At 42.8% G+C, this 16298-nt stretch overlaps 1 protein-coding gene across 1 annotated transcript in view; it reads right to left on the bottom strand.

Annotated features, from left to right (window-relative positions):
* c3orf67 (chromosome 3 open reading frame 67) overlaps positions 1-16298 on the bottom strand; it is a 157930-nt gene that overhangs the window by 119412 nt on the left and 22220 nt on the right. Inside the window, exon 5 of the mRNA XM_002935046.5 lies at positions 11985-12057. Coding sequence (XP_002935092.3) covers positions 11985-12057 — 73 coding nt within the window. The remainder of the gene's footprint in view (positions 1-11984; positions 12058-16298) is intronic.

Genomic DNA, 16298 nt, shown 5'->3' with positions numbered 1-16298 from the left:
AAAATTAAACATGAAACCCAAATTCTTTTTTTAATTCAATCATCCATATCTGTTATAAACATATTTAAAAATCTGAACTGTCAATCATATATTGCCTGCCCTGCCTCTATGCCTGCGGCATAGAGGCGGGGCAGGCAATATATGATTGACAGCTCAGATTTTTACTTACAATTACTTCAACTTTCCATTCAGCACTTCCTAGATATCACCTAGAAGGCAAATACCTAAGATTTTGGGGGGACACAAAGCTTTCCTTAATAACATTGTACACAAAATGGCGGCTGCCTGCTGGCTGTGACTGTAAATTCCAAGACTGAAGGGAAAAAAAATTCAATAATTTATGTAGCGTAAGTAAAGTTTATTTTGCTCAACTAACATGATAGAAAGGATTTGGAATAATTTCCTAGGGTGACAGGTCCTCTTTAAAAAAACTCAATAAAACACGCGGTTAAAAAAATCTATAACCTTGAGCTATCAAGTTGGACAAGATGCCGGTCTATTACCTACTGTATTTACCTTATGTGCGTAACATGTACCCATTCACATTTTCTGGAAAAACGCATTTGTCGCGTGACAATTTTCCCGCGCCCGCGCCCATTTTCAACGCGACCGCGACTCTTTTTGACACGCGGTGAATTTTTCTGCGGCGAATTTTTCTGCTGTGAATTTTCACGGAAGTTTCGCAAAAATCTATGCCTGCTGAGAAAATCTGCTCATCACTTTTTATGAGAAATGTTATCTTATTGGTGGATAAATGGGGTTCTGTGATTGGATATTTAACTCTATAATGTTATTGGATGGTTTAGCATTAAACACTTTTGTTTCAAAATATTTTCTTTAGCCTGTGATTAAGTGCCCCCCTTAAAAACGCGTCAGGCTGTCTATGTTTGAGATGCGTTTTCTTTAGCTAAAACAAATATGTTTTAACTGCACTGCTATTTTTTGGTGACTGTGACTTTTTTTTGACACGCGGTTAATTATTCTGCTGCAAATTTTCACGGAAGTTTTGCAAAATGATTCGCCAATGGTGAAATGCGCAAATTCGCTGCCAATACATACAAATTCGCTCATCACTTTTTAGGAGAAATGTTATCTGTTTGGTGGATAAATAGGGTTCTGTGATTGGATAGTTAACTCTGTAATGTGACTGGTTGTTCCAATCACAAGAAATATTTTCTTTAGCGTTTGATTAAGTGCCCCTTTCTGGCACGAAATGCGTCAGGCTGTCTATATTTGAGATGCGTTTTCTTTAAATAAAACTGCACCAGTTTCTTTTAGTGCCAGCCTCATTCTCATTCTGAGATATTCTGTTTTTTTTATGGGAAATACATTGATTTTCACTAAAGGCTTTAGGATTCTTTTAATGGAAAGGGTTGTGCAGTGAGCAATGGGCATCAAACAGCACTCAGATCTGTTTCTGTTTAATTAGCTGTATTTCATTATAACATTCGTTAGGCTTATGCCATAGTCTCTGGGAATAGAGCTGCGAGTGGATTCTGATTGATTTTGCCTCATTGTCAACATATAGAATCCTGATGAGCGCGCTGCTGGGTCTGTTACCCTTACTTAGTGATGAGCCAATCTGTCCCGTTTCGCTTCGCCATAAAATTCACAAAATGACAAAATTCATGAAACGACAAAAAATCCGCGAAATGTATTTGTTGCGTGACTTTTTTGTTGCCTGTGCCCATTTTAGACACAACTGCGACTTTTTTTGACACGCACTGAATTTTTCTGCGGCAAATTTTCATGGAAGTTTCGTGAAACATTTTGATGAAATGCGGAAATTTGCTGCAAATCCATGCAAATTTGCTCATCACTTTTTTGGAGAAATGTTATCTGATTGGTGGATAAATGGGGTTCTGTGATTGGATATTTAACTCTGTAATGTTATTGGTTGTTCCAATCACAAGAAATATTTTCTTTAACCTGTGATTAAGTGCCCCTTTCTGGCACGAAACGCGTCAGGCTGTCTATGTTTGAGATGGGTTTAAACAAAACAAATATTGGTTAATATTTTTTGGTCCAGTTTCTTTTAGTACCAGCCTTGTTCTCATTCTGAGATATTCTGTTTTTTTTTTTTATGGGAAATAAATTGATTTTCACTAAAGGCTTTAGGATTCTTTTAATGGAAAGGGTTCTGCAGTGAGCAATGGGCATCAAACAGCACTCAGATCTGTTTCTGTTTAATTAGCTGTATTTCATTATAACATTCGTTAGGCTTACGCCATAGTCTCTGGGAATAGAGCTGCGAGTGGATTCTGATTGATTTTGCCTGATTGTCAACATATAGAATCTTGATAAGCGCGCTGCTGGGTCTGTTACCCTTACTTAGTGATGAGCCAATCTGTCCCGTCTCGCCATAAAATTCACGAAACGGCGAAAAATCAGTGAAACTCATTTGTTGCCTGACTTTGTCACCCGTGTCTTTTTTTGTCGCCCTTGACCATTTTCAAAGCAACCGCGACTTCTTTTGACACGCAGGGAATTTTTCCGCAGCGAATTTTCACGGAAGTTTCGCAAAACAATTCGCCAATGGCGAAATACGGAAATTCCCTGCGAATCCATGCAAATTTACTCATCACTTTTTAGGAGAAATGTTATCTGATTGGTGGATAAATGGGGTTCTGTCATTAGATATTTAACTCTGTAATGTGATTACACATTATTCCAATTACATGAAATATTTTCTTTAACCTGTGATTAAGTGCCCCTTTCTGGCACGAAACGCGTCAGGCTGTCTATGTTTGAGATGCGTTTAAACAAAACAAATACTGGTTAATATTTTTGGGTCCAGTTTCTTTTAGTGCCAGCCTTGTTCTCATTTTGAGATATTTTGGTTTTTTATGGGAAATACATTGATTTTCACTAAAGGCTTTAGGATTCTTTTAATGGAAAGGGTTCTGCAGTGAGCAATGGGCATCAAACAGCACTCAGATCTGTTTCTGTTTAATTAGCTGTATTTCATTAGAACAGTTGTTAGCGGTTTCTGAACTTGCTTAGGACAATGCAATTGTATTCAGTTGAATCCAATAAGTATTTACCGCTGCTTGGATGCAAAACATGTGGCTTAGAACACTAAAGTCTCCAGGCAAGGGTATAGAATGTTTTATTTGCATAGGAAACCGCCTGTAGGTGTCAATGTAATCTGCACTTCAAGCATACGGCGGGATTTGTGATTAGCAACGCAGCGTTTGGCAGATTCCCTTCTTTAGAAACATCTAAAAGCCGCACTAAACTATGGCTGTGATTATTGTGCTGGCACATTCCTTTCTGTTATCACCGGCAAAGGCCTACAAACGGAGAGCGAGTGTGCGCGTAGATTAAAGCACAAAAGAATTAACGAGGGCCCTATCCCACAGGCGGAGGAATGAGCCCCGGCCTATCGGACAAATGGATGTGCTGGAATAATTTACATTTCAATTTAGCTTACAACAGCATTTAAAAACCTGCCTGTAATAGGTAAGAAGTGGCCATAAATTTCATGCTTACGATGGATAGCGTCGTGGCCTCGCGCGCTGCGGCGGTGATACATCATTCTTGATTTGCAAAATATCCACAAAAATGAACGCTCGTTAATAACGTGGATTCTGCAAGTAGGGAGTCTGGCTTTGGCGGGTTTTTAAACAGTAATATATATGTATATGTATTCTGTCGGAGTTGTTGGTTAAGCAGCTAAGTGGTAAACTGGGAATGCTTAGTGAGTCTCTGATAGGGATGGGCTGGGGTAAGTGGGGCCCACTGGGGCTGCCACCCAAGGGGCCTCCCACATCCACAAGGGGCCCCCTCTAGGGAGGAAGGTCCCTCGGTAAGGCTGGCTGGTAAGGCCCCATCTAGAATAGTGCTCAAACGGGACATTATTGAGTTAGAGAGGGTCCAGAGAAGGGCAACTAAGCTGGTAAAGGGTATGGGAAGTCTCAGTTATGGGGAAAGGCTGGCCCAGTTGGGTCTGTTTACACTGGGGAAGGGTGGATATGATAACTATGTATAAATATATAAGGGTATCATATAATAACCTCTCTAATGCTTTATTTACCAGTAGGGCCTTCCAACGGACACGAGGGCACCCACTCCATTTAGAAGAAGGGAGGTTCCGTTTAAGTATTCGGAAAGGGTTTGTTACAGTGAGAGCTGTGAAGTTGTGGGATTCCCTCCCCGAATCAGTGGTACTGGCTGATATATTATATAGCTTTAAGAAGGGGCTGGATGGGTATTTAGCAAGTGAGGGAGTACAGGGTTATGGGAGATAGCTCTTAGTACCAGTTGCCCCAGGGACTGGTCTGATTGCCATCAGTCAGGAAGGGATTTTTTCCCCTCTGCAGCAAATTAGAGAGGCTTCAGATGAGGTTTTTCACCTTCCTCTGGATCAACTGGCAGTTAGGCAGGTTATATATAGGCATTATGGTTGAACTTGATGGACGTATGTCTTTTTTCAACCTAACTTACTGTGTTACTATGTGTTTACATAAGAGGAAGTTTAAGAAGAGCTTTGTTGTCAGGTACTTGTATCTTTTGTATTTATACCACCGAGATTTACAGAGTTTGATCTTTTACATTAGTCCCTGCCCCAGTGTGTGTATGAGTAAATAAAGGCACATACCCAGGCATACACACACACACACACACACACACACAACACACCAGGGTCACGTTTATTGGGAGCCAATTAACCTATCAGCAGGTCCATTAGGGGAATCTCACAAAACAAAGGAAGGGAACACAAATGCCACAGATAGTGCCCTGGTAGGAACTGGACCCAAGACCCCAGAGCAGAAAAGCAACAGAGCTAACACCTGTTCCACTATTATGAGACAAAAAGGAATAATAACAAGAGATTTTACTGTATTTATCTGAAGCAAATATAGCAGGGCTAGGGCCTCCCAGCTTCAATAGTTTTCTGCAGACCCCTTACTTTCCTTACACCAGGGCTCATTTCACCTGAGGAGATGGGTTACCCCCAAAAGCTTGGGCCTTCATTTTCTGCTTTAATAATGCTGCCAGCATGGCAATGCATTGTTTCCATACAGAACACCCCAGTTGCCCCATTTAAATGAAAATGACAATGAATGAGTTAAGAAGACAAAACATACTTCACACTATCAAAGTGGCACCAGACGCCTTCTTGCACTATTGTCATCATCTTGCTCTACCTACACCTTCTTGTCCTACTGTCACCTACTTGCACCTTATGGTGCTACTGTCATCATCTTGCTCTACCTACACCTTCTTGTCCAACCAGTGGCTCAGGGGTAACATGCTGCTCCCCAACCCCTTGGGTGTTGCTCTCAGTGCCCCCAAACCAGGGAGTTATTTTTGAATTCCTGACTTGGGGGCAAGTTTTGGTTGAATAAAAACAAGATTTACTACCAAATAAAGCCCCTGTAAGCTGATAGGGTGCATAGAGGCTGCCTAATAGCCAATCACAGCCCTTATTTGGCTCCTCCATTAACTTTTATGGTGCTTGTGTTGCTCTCCAAATCTTTTGACTGTGGCTCCCGAGTAAGAGAGGGATCCCTGCACTACTGTCTCTGTCTTCCACTATCATCTCCATCTTGCCATATTGGAACCTTCTTGCCCTACTGTCATCATCTTGCTCTACTTACACCTTCTTGCCCTACTGTGGCCATCTTTAACTGCTATCACAAACCCTGCCCTACTGTCTCTATCCTTCCCTATTATCTCCATCTTGCCCTACTGTCTCTATCCTTCCCTATTATCTCCATCTTGCCCTACTGTCTCCATCTTGCCCTACTGTCTCTATCCTTCCCTATTATCTCCATCTTGCCCTACTGTCTCCATCTTGCCCTACTGTCTCCATCTTGCCCTACTGTCTCCATCTTGCCCTACTGTCTCCATCTTGCCCTACTGTCTCTATCCTTCCCTATTATCTCCATCTTGCCCTACTGTCTCCATCTTGCCCTACTGTGGCCATCTTTAACTGCTATCACAAACCCTGCCCTACTGTCTCTATCCTTCCCTATTATCTCCATCTTGCCCTACTGTCTCTATCCTTCCCTATTATCTCCATCTTGCCCTACTGTCTCCATCTTGCCCTACTGTCTCTATCCTTCCCTATTATCTCCATCTTGCCCTACTGTCTCCATCTTGCCCTACTGTCTCCATCTTGCCCTACTGTCTCCATCTTGCCCTACTGTCTCTATCCTTCCCTATTATCTCCATCTTGCCCTACTGTCTCCATCTTGCCCTACTGTGGCCATCTTTAACTGCTATCACAAACCCTGCCCTACTGTCTCTATCCTTCCATATTATCTCCATCTTGCCCTACTGAAGCCATCTTTAACTGCTATCACAAACCTTGCCCTACTGTCTCTATCCTTCCCTATTATCTCCATCTTGCCCTACTGCCTCCATCTTGCCATACTGGAAACTTCTTGTCCTACTGTCACCATCTTTCCCTACTGTGCCCAACCAAACCATTCCTTTCCATACAAGTAACCCACTCCCACTCCATTTACCTATTTCTGCTAATGCTTCATGGTTATTTTGCTAAAAGGAAACTGCACAAACAAATAAGAGATAAATAAAAAAAATATAAGTTAACTCTTAGGCCTTCAATCAGTAATATTGATTATACCACTCTGGATCCATTTGCTTACCCTTCACAGCAATATGTATTTGATTTTCTTTTTACAGAACAATAATATAGGAAGCCCTGCCCATCACTGGGGTCCATTTTTCCTTATTAGGGATAATGACACTTTGCTAGGTGGTGGCTGTGGTGAATCCTGATGCAGATAATTTATGTGTAGAGTGTAAGCTCTTGTGAAAAGGGCCCCGTGATTCCACTTCATTCCCTAAGCCTTATTTGTTGAACTTATTGTAAGACCCCTGTTTATTATTTATTAATGTAAAGCCCTGTGTACCTTGCTGGTGCTATATAAATACAGAAATGATGATCAATCAAAGTGGGGAATAGAATGAGATTTGGGACAGTCCCACAAATCTCAGGCACAATTCTGAAGGAGGGAGTCATGCATTTTAATAATTCATAATAATAATAATAATTTTGCAGTGAGCCCCCTGATAGCTCCGGTGTTGGTAACATTGTACATTATCGCGGGGGATGGAAAGGGCCGGTGCTTTAATATTCATAGAAATGACAATAAAGCCTTTTCCCATTCTTATAATAATAATATTTCATAAACTGAAATGATCTTTCCCGATTCAATCTGCTTTATTAATACAAGAACCATCTCTACGGCACCTTCCTCTACATTTCCCCTAACACCAGGCCTACCTGCCCCCCCCATGCCAACGGCAACCTTTACAAGCCTTTATCCTAAACATATTTATTTTTCTATTAGTCTTGCTAGATTGCAGGAGCAAGTGAAGCACGGCATTATTTTCAGCCTAGTTGAAGATGCTACAATCATCTTGCAGATGCAATTAATCAAAATGGGATTCCGACGGCACAGAAAGACCTGCCGTGGGTCAGCGGAGCCAACTTGCTGAAGATGGAGGAGAGAGCGGAGGAACATATGGATATTTCTGCCTTTCTTTCTTATGGAAGGACTTAACCTTAACATGGTTGGAAACACTTTGGTTGCAAGGCACCATGTATCAGAACATTCCATTGGAACGGCCCAGTCCTTCCCTTCAGTAGGTTTGAAGAGAAAGAATATGTCTATTGCTGGTAGGGATGCACCAAACCCAGTTTTTCGAGTTCGGCTGAACCCCCAAATCCATGTTAAGAGATTTGGCCAAATTCCGAACCTAATCCTAATTAGCGTATGCTCAAAGCATGCAGTGAAAAATTTTACCCTTCTGTGTTTATGCAGCAACATTTACCCTTCCAAATCCTAATTAGGATTTGGTTCGGCCAGGACCATGGATTCGGGCTTTTTCGCCAGGGTTCGGGTTTGGCCGAATCCACGGTCCTGGTAGAACCGAATCCGAATCCTGGATTTGGTGCATCCCTAATTGCTGGTTATTTCCCAAAATAAAATAATTTGATGATTAGGGATGCACTGAATCCTGGGTTCGGTTAGGGATTCAGGCTTTTTTGAAGGATTCAGGTTTGGCCGAATGCATGGTCCGCTGGGCAATTTTCGGGATTCGGCAGAATCCGTCGGGGTGGGTTCGGGGGTTCAGCTGAACCCAAAAAAGTGGGTTCGGTGCATCCCTAGTGATGATCGGATAGGCTGCTATTTGTCCAATCACTGCATGGCTGATTTGTAACCTGCCTTTTGTCGTTAAAGCAGTTGTTCGCCTTAAAATTAACTTTTAGTATACTGAAGAGAGTGCTTTTCTAAGACAATTTGCAATTGGTCTTCATTTTTTACTATTTGTGGTTAAAAATGTTTCCCTTACATTAAACCCTTACGTAACCTTGTGTCTCAAACTTTTCTCCTTGTAGATTGTAAGCTCTTTTGGGCAGGGCTCTCTTCCCCTCCTGTATCGGTTACTGATTGCTTTATATGTTACTCCTTGTAGAGTGTAAGCTCTTTTGGGCAGGGCTCCCTTCCCCTCCTGTATCGGTTATTGATTGCTTTATATGTTACTCTGTATGCCCAATGTATGTAACCCACTTATTGTACAGCGCTGCGGGGTATGTTGGCGCTTTATAAATAAATGTTAATAATAATGTAGATTGTAAGCTCTTTTGGGTAGGACTCCCTTCCCCTCCTGTATCGGTTACTGATTGCTTTATATGTTACTCCTTGTAGAGTGTAAGCTCTTTTGGGCAGGGCTCTCTTCCCCTCCTGTATCGGTTACTGGTTGCTTTATATGTTACTCTGTATGTCCAATGTATGAAACCCACTTATTGTACACTTATATGATCTTCTCCCAATATTCTCCACCTACGGGTGGGTGATATCGGCCTATTTCAGGCTAATTCGGTCGTTTGGCCCTGGGGCCAATGATCGAATTAGAATGCCAGTAATAGGCACAGTCGGTTCGGGGACCTCATCAATGAGGTGCTGCCGTCCCCGACCTGACTAAATTTTTTAACCTGCCCGATCGAGATCTGGGTGATTTCAGGCCAGATATCGGTTGGGCAGGCCCATCGTTAGTGCCCCTACATGGGCCAATAAGCTGCCGAGTTGGTCTAAGGGACCCATATCGGCAGCTACAAGTGGCCCATGTATGGGCACCTTAAGCGTCTCTGTGACCACATTGCGCTCCGTGAAATCGCCATTGGGGCTTCAGGCTCCGGCTCTGCTCGGCTGTGCCTTATTCAGCAGAAAACAAATCAAAACAGACTTTTCCTCCTCCAACGGCACCGCGCTCCTGACTCAAGTTGTATTTTTAGCCTCAATTTACTGTTTTATGAAGAAAAAAGACCCAAACACTTCCCTGAGCATAATTTAGACCTGACTGTGTGAAGAACTAAACTGTTTGCAAATACGCCTAATGTTTGTCGCACCTTTCCCAGTCATCCATATTTAATAAACAGACTCGCGGCGCGCAGCAAAGTCGTGCCGACACATCTCCTCCTCCCTAATTAGTAGCACAAAGTCGGCTTCTTCTCTCTGCTTTTGTCTTAATTATTCAGAGGAGAATAAAGGCAAAGTGCGTGGCGGATAATGCTCAGCGCGCTAATCCAGATGGCAGAAGATACATCACTTATTGGCACGTCAGCGCTAAACACACATTGGAACATTTGGCCAGAATTCCGTGATAGTGTATAAACTGCCGAGAGTAAACACACACAGATGTACGCGGGGCCTGCAGAGCAAACAATCGCAGCCTTGCGTCCCATTGCGGGTAACAGCGTAAATCAGTTTATTTAGGCAGCGAGTATATACGGGGGGGAATTAAAGCAACACTGACATTTACTTTTTAAATCACTTTGAGATCCAGCAGCTGGGAATTCTAATTGGATTTATTTCTTCCCTACTCCCCGTACGGAAACTCAGTGGGATTGGTTACCTGTGAATTCACTTTTAGTAACATATTGCAATTGGTCTTCATTAGTGATGAGTGAATCTGTCCCGTTTCACTTTGCCATAAAACTCGCAAAACACAGAAAAATCCACAAAAAACATTTGTTGCTCGACTTTTTTGTCGTCCACGTCTTTTTTTTGTCACCCACGTCTTTTTTTTGTCACCCATATCTTATTTTGGCGCCCATTTTTGTTTCGCAAAACAATAGCCATTTTAACAATTAAGGGCCGCCCCCTGGGATCATAGGAGTCACAGTGCACACAAACAAGCCAAGGCACACATACATGCTAGGCCCCATCAGCCAATGAATGGCCAGAGTTCTGCCTTTTGCTCCCACACTACTTCCTGTTACAGTTAGAGCTGCATCACTTCCTGTCAGCTGATCTCTGAGGGGGCACACAGCCCATCACTAAATGGCGGCTCAAGGGAAAGGATGTAAAAGGGCAATATTTACTGATATATATATTCCAGTTTGGGGAGATTTTTTAATAGGCCACTTAACATAATATAAACTGTCTGTTGGTTACGTATTCATTCTGGGGGTGTAGTTTCCCTTTAAACAGCCAGTTAATCCCAGAATCCTTTACCAACCAAAGCAGGCACACATTATTTTCATGGCATACAGTATATAAAGTTTATTCTTAGTCCAATCTAATTCTATTCATTTCAAAGTGTTTGAGCCGGGGGAGCAGTCTGGCCGGCAGGGCCCAACGTGTGTATAAATAAATATATTAGCCATTTGCTTACGTTGAGCTTTGTTTCCCTGCACGGCTGAGTCAGGCCAAGGCTGCTTTAAGTTCAGCCACATCCTTAAGTGATAAATGGCCTTGCAGAAAGCCTTGCTTATGTGTCGGAATAATTGCGAGAAGAGAATGCAGCCTTGAGTGAGTTTCTGTGTATGGGCCGGGACCCCCGCTGCATGGAAATGAGATACCCCCAAAGCAGGACTCTCAGTTTAATATGGGATGTAAGTACAGAGATAAACAAACTAGAACTCAGGGCCTTTTGGGCTATGTGTGATTCCTTATCTGATGCCATTGTAATTACGTGTGATCTCTACACTGGGGTTTCCCATTTAAAGGAAAACTATACCCCCAACCCTGCTTCATTTTTATTAATATAACCACACCCTCCCTGTCCCTCTTTGATGTCATTGGAGGGGGCAAGTATATAAATAAACAATGGCTGTTGGAACGAGGGGGTATCGGAGGGAGCCAATGGCAGAACCTGTTGCAAAAGTGCCTGTACTGAGGTATGAAAGATCCTTTTGTGGACACAAGGTGGGCGTAAAGGGGGTTACCTTTTAGTATGTTATAGAATGGCCTATTCCTAGCAACTTTTTAATTGGTCTTCATTTTTTATAGGGATACACCGAGTCCACCTTTTTGGATTCGGCTGAACCCCCAAATCCTTCATAAAGGATTCGGCCGAATACTGAACCGAATCTTAATTAGCACATGCTAATAACAGACGGGATAAATCTGGCGCTGGCCCCCCCCACCCCCTAACCCACTCCCCGCAGGGGCCCCCGCTGAGCCTCCCTTACCCCCAGCAGGTTCCCCCACCCGACATCCTTCCCTGAGCGCGTGTAACTTTATGCATCAGGGGAGGAACAGTTGGCTGGGGGAGCACCAGCAAGGGTGGGTTTTGGGGCCACCAGGGCCCACTGGGTTTTTTTCCCGGTCCGGCCCTGGAAAGGTAGAAAAACTGTGACCAATGCACTGAAACCCACCTAATGATGAACACAAGACAGTACATACATACATATATGAGAATCTAGTTATTACTTTCCTCGTAGCCCAACATTCTCTGATACAAACGCACTGGCAATAAAAATAATAATAATATTTCCCCTCAACAGATGGAATATTCATACTGCCCCCAGGGAATTGTCAGCAAATACTAGCATTCTGCAAATAACAATTAAATTAGCTTAATTACTTCATGTCTACTTGATAAGTCACTGCTTTTTTCATGCGAAAACCTGCCGCCGACGATTAATGTCTCCCGCTACTAATTCTACTGATCAAGTGGCTTGTGTGCAGAAAGGCAATACGTTACGTTTGGGCTCTTACAGCAACTCGGCGGAGAAGTCTTGTCCTAGTGGGACGTACAGCTGGAGGAGCAGGAAGCGCTGGATGAGGCCAACTATAATTACGAGAGGGAAGAAAAAACAGATAAACATTAATTTCAGTCTTGTTACTGGAATACTGAGTGCATAAATGTGTATGTTTTACAGATAGACCCATAGATACATATACAGCAACCGGGCACACAGGGCATTGGTACACAGGGCATTGGCACACAGGGCATTGGTACACAGGGCATTGGTACACAGGCCATTGGCACACAAGGCATTGGCACACAGGGCATTGGTACACAGGCCATTGGCACACAGGGAATTGGCACACAGGGCATTGGTACACAGGCCATTGGCACACAGGGCATTGGCACACAGGGCATTGGTACACAGGCCATTGGCACACAAGGCATTGGCACACAGGGCATTGGCACACAGGCCATTGGACACAGGGCCAGACTGGGGGGTGCAGGGCCCACCAGGGCTGCCGCCCAAGGGGCCCTGCAGGTGTCCCCGTCGGCCACATCCCCCGCACCCCCTAACCCCACAGAGTCTCCCTAACCCCCTGCAGGGTCCCCTTAAATAGACTAAGGGGCTAGAATATGTAGAGTAGAATATGTATTATTTAAGACTCCAACAGTCATGGTTGACTCGGTGGTGCATTCTTTATACCACTGATCAAAGCCACGTCCCCCGCACCCCCTATCCCCGCAGAGCCTTCCTAACCCCCCGCAGAGGCCCCCCTGGGCTTCCCTAGCCCCCCGCTGGGCCCCCCTAACCCCCCGCAGGGTCCTCCACCCAACATCCTCCCCTGAGTGCGCGTAAGTTAAACGCGTCAGGGGAGGAACAGTCGGCCGGAGGAGGGCCAGCAAGGGTCGGGTCTGGGCCGCTGGGCCCAGTCCGACCGTGCACACAGGGCATTGGCACACAGGCCATTGGAACACAGGGCATTGGCACACAGGCCATTGGAACACAGGGCATTGGCACACAGGCCATTGGCACACGGCATTGGCAAACAGGCCATTGGCACACAAGGCATTGGCACACAGGGTATTGGCACACAGGGTATTGGCACACAGGTCATTGGCACAGATAGTGATTTTGGAAACAGCCGTGTTTCCAGATTGGAGTGTGTATGGCTACCTTTAGTGATGGTGATAGTCTATGGTTAGTTGCCTCTAGTAACTTTTGTCCCCGGATAAGACAATTTAACTCCTAGTTTTCCAGTTTTCAAATGGGGGTCACTGACCCCGGCACCCAAAAAACCTATTGCTCTGTGAGGCTCCAGTTTTATTGTTATTGTTACGTTTTATTGTATACCGTTCTATTTAGGCCCTCCTCCATTCATATTCCTGTCTTTCTTTCAAACCACTGCCTGGTTGCTAGGATAAATAAGACCTTAGCAACCAGATAGCTGTGAACATTCTAAATGGGAGAGCTGCTGAACATAGAGCAAAATATTTCAAAAACCACAAATAATAAAAAATGAAGACCGATTGCAAAGTGTCAAATAAAAATATCATGGTTTCTACAAATGGTGCCATATAATCAAATAACAGACTAAGGGGCTAGAATATGGAGAATATCTATTATTTAAGACTCCAATGATCATGGTTGACTGGGTGGTGCATTCTTTATACCACTGATCAAAGATGGCCGAATGCAGCAGAGCTGATAAAAAAAAAGAAAAGCTTTTTACATCTACAAAATGGAAGAAAACAGCGTGTCAGGTCAGATCCATCTTTTTTTATTTTTGTTCTTATTGCCCTTTAAAGAGAAAAATGAGGTCAATGAAAACATTTAGACTATGGGTATTAAGGCAGAAAGGTCACCTACATATGTAGAGCTGTTGTTATTCATGACATGTTACCCATCAATTAAACTGTCAGCTGTTGCTCGGCCAGATGGCCAGTCTGTAAGAACGCGAGCGGCGAGCTGAAATCATTCCGGAAATATTTTGTTGAAAACCTTTTAAGTGAAGCGCGTCGGTGCCATGTTTGTTTGATGTACAAAGCCAGTGCGTGTAAATGTCAGTGCCGCCATGAAATGTATGTAATTACACACGCGTCGCAATTTCATCCCCAACCAGTGATGGGCGAGAACATGTTCCCTGTATGTACTTCTCTGTACCTTTCACAGATATTCTGTATTTTGTGGCACTTTCAGTTGGTTATGGTGAATGGATAGTGATGAGCAAATTTTTTCCCCAGGCATGGAAATTCTGCATTTCGCCATGGGCGAATTTTGTTCGTGAAGTCGCTAAGACAAAAAAAGTTGCTAAGATGAAAAAGTTGCCAAGACAAAAATAGTGCAGAGACAAAAAAGTCACCAAGGCAAAAAAGTTGCAAAGACAAAAATGTTGCTGAGACAAAAAAGTCGCCAAGACAAAAATGTTGCCAAGACAAAAATGATGCTGAGACAAAAATGTTGCCGAGACAAAAAAGTTGCCAAGACAAAAATAGTGCAGAGACAAAAAAGTCACCAAGGCAAAAAAGTTGCAAACACAAAAATGTTGCTGAGACAAAAAAGTCGCCAAGACAAAAATGTTGCCGAGACAAAAAAGTTGCCAAGACAAAAATGATGCTGAGACAAAAATGTTGCCGAGACAAAAAAGTTGCCAAGACAAAAATGATGCTGAGACAAAAAAGTTGCTGAGACAAAAAAGTCACCAAGACAAAAATGTTGCTGATACAAAAAAGTCACCAAGACAAAAATGTTGCTGATACAAAAAAGTCGCCAAGACAAAAATGTTGCGGAGACAAAAAAGTCGCCAAGGCAAACATGTTGCTGAGACAAAAAAGTCACCAAGGCAAAAAAGTTGCAAAGACAAAAATGTTGCTGAGACAAAAAAGTCGCCAAGACAAAAATGTTGCCGAGACAAAAAAGTTGCCAAGACAAAAATGATGCTGAGACAAAAAAGTCACCAAGACAAAAAAGTCACCAAGACAAAAAAAGTTGCTAAGATGAAAAAGTTGCCAAGACAAAAATAGTGCAGAGACAAAAAAGTCACCAAGGCAAAAAAGTTGCAAAGACAAAAATGTTGCTGAGCCAAAAAAGTCGCCAAGACAAAAATGTTGCCAAGACAAAAATGATGCTGAGACAAAAATGTTGCCGAGACAAAAAAGTTGCCAAGACAAAAATAGTGCAGAGACAAAAAAGTCACCAAGGCAAAAAAGTTGCAAACACAAAAATGTTGCTGAGACAAAAAAGTCGCCAAGACAAAAATGTTGCCGAGACAAAAAAGTTGCCAAGACAAAAATGATGCTGAGACAAAAATGTTGCCGAGACAAAAAAGTTGCCAAGACAAAAATGATGCTGAGACAAAAAAGTTGCTGAGGCAAAAAAGTCACCAAGACAAAAATGTTGCTGATACAAAAAAGTCACCAAGACAAAAATGTTGCTGATACAAAAAAGTCGCCAAGACAAAAATGTTGCGGAGACAAAAAAGTCGCCAAGGCAAACATGTTGCTGAGACAAAAAAGTCACCAAGGCAAAAAAGTTGCAAAGACAAAAATGTTGCTGAGACAAAAAAGTCGCCAAGACAAAAATGTTGCCGAGACAAAAAAGTTGCCAAGACAAAAATGATGCTGAGACAAAAAAGTCACCAAGACAAAAAAGTCACCAAGACAAAAATGTTGCTGATATAAAACAGTCGCCAAGACAAAAATGTTGCTGAGACAAAAAAGTCGCCAAGGCAAACATGTTGCTGAGACAAAAAAGTCGCCAAGACAAAAATGTTGCTGAGACAAAAAAGTCGCCAAGGCAAACATGTTGCTCGCTGAGACAAAAAAGTCGCCAAGACAAAAATGTTGCCAAGACAAACATGTTGCTGAGACAAAAAAGTTGCCAAGACAAAAATGATGCTGAGACAAAAAAGTTGCTGAGACAAAAAAAGTTGCCGAGACAAAAAAGTCACCAAGACAAAAATGTTGCTGATACAAAAAAGTCGCCAAGACAAAAATGTTGCTGATACAAAAAAGTCGCCAAGACAAAAATGTTGCTGATACAAAAAAGTCGCCAAGACAAAAATGTTGCTGAGACAAAAAAGTCGCCAAGGCAAAAATGTTGCTGATACAAAAAAGTCGCCAAGACAAAAATTTTGCTGATACAAAAAAGTCGCCAAGACAAAAATGTTGCTGAGACAAAAAAGTCGCCAAGACAAAAATGTTGCTGAGACAAAAAAGTCGCCAAGGCAAACATGTTGCTGAGACAAAAAAGTCGCCAAGACAAAAATGTTGCTGAGACAAAAAAGTTGCCAAGGCAAAGAAGTCACCAAGACAAAAATGTCGGCAAGTCAAAAAAGTTGTTT

Source organism: Xenopus tropicalis, chromosome 4 (assembly GCF_000004195.4).
Source record: "Xenopus tropicalis strain Nigerian chromosome 4, UCB_Xtro_10.0, whole genome shotgun sequence".
Lineage (NCBI taxonomy): Eukaryota > Metazoa > Chordata > Amphibia > Anura > Pipidae > Xenopus > Xenopus tropicalis.
Note: the sequence above shows the minus strand (reverse complement) of the source record. Positions and strands in the feature narration are given on the sequence as shown.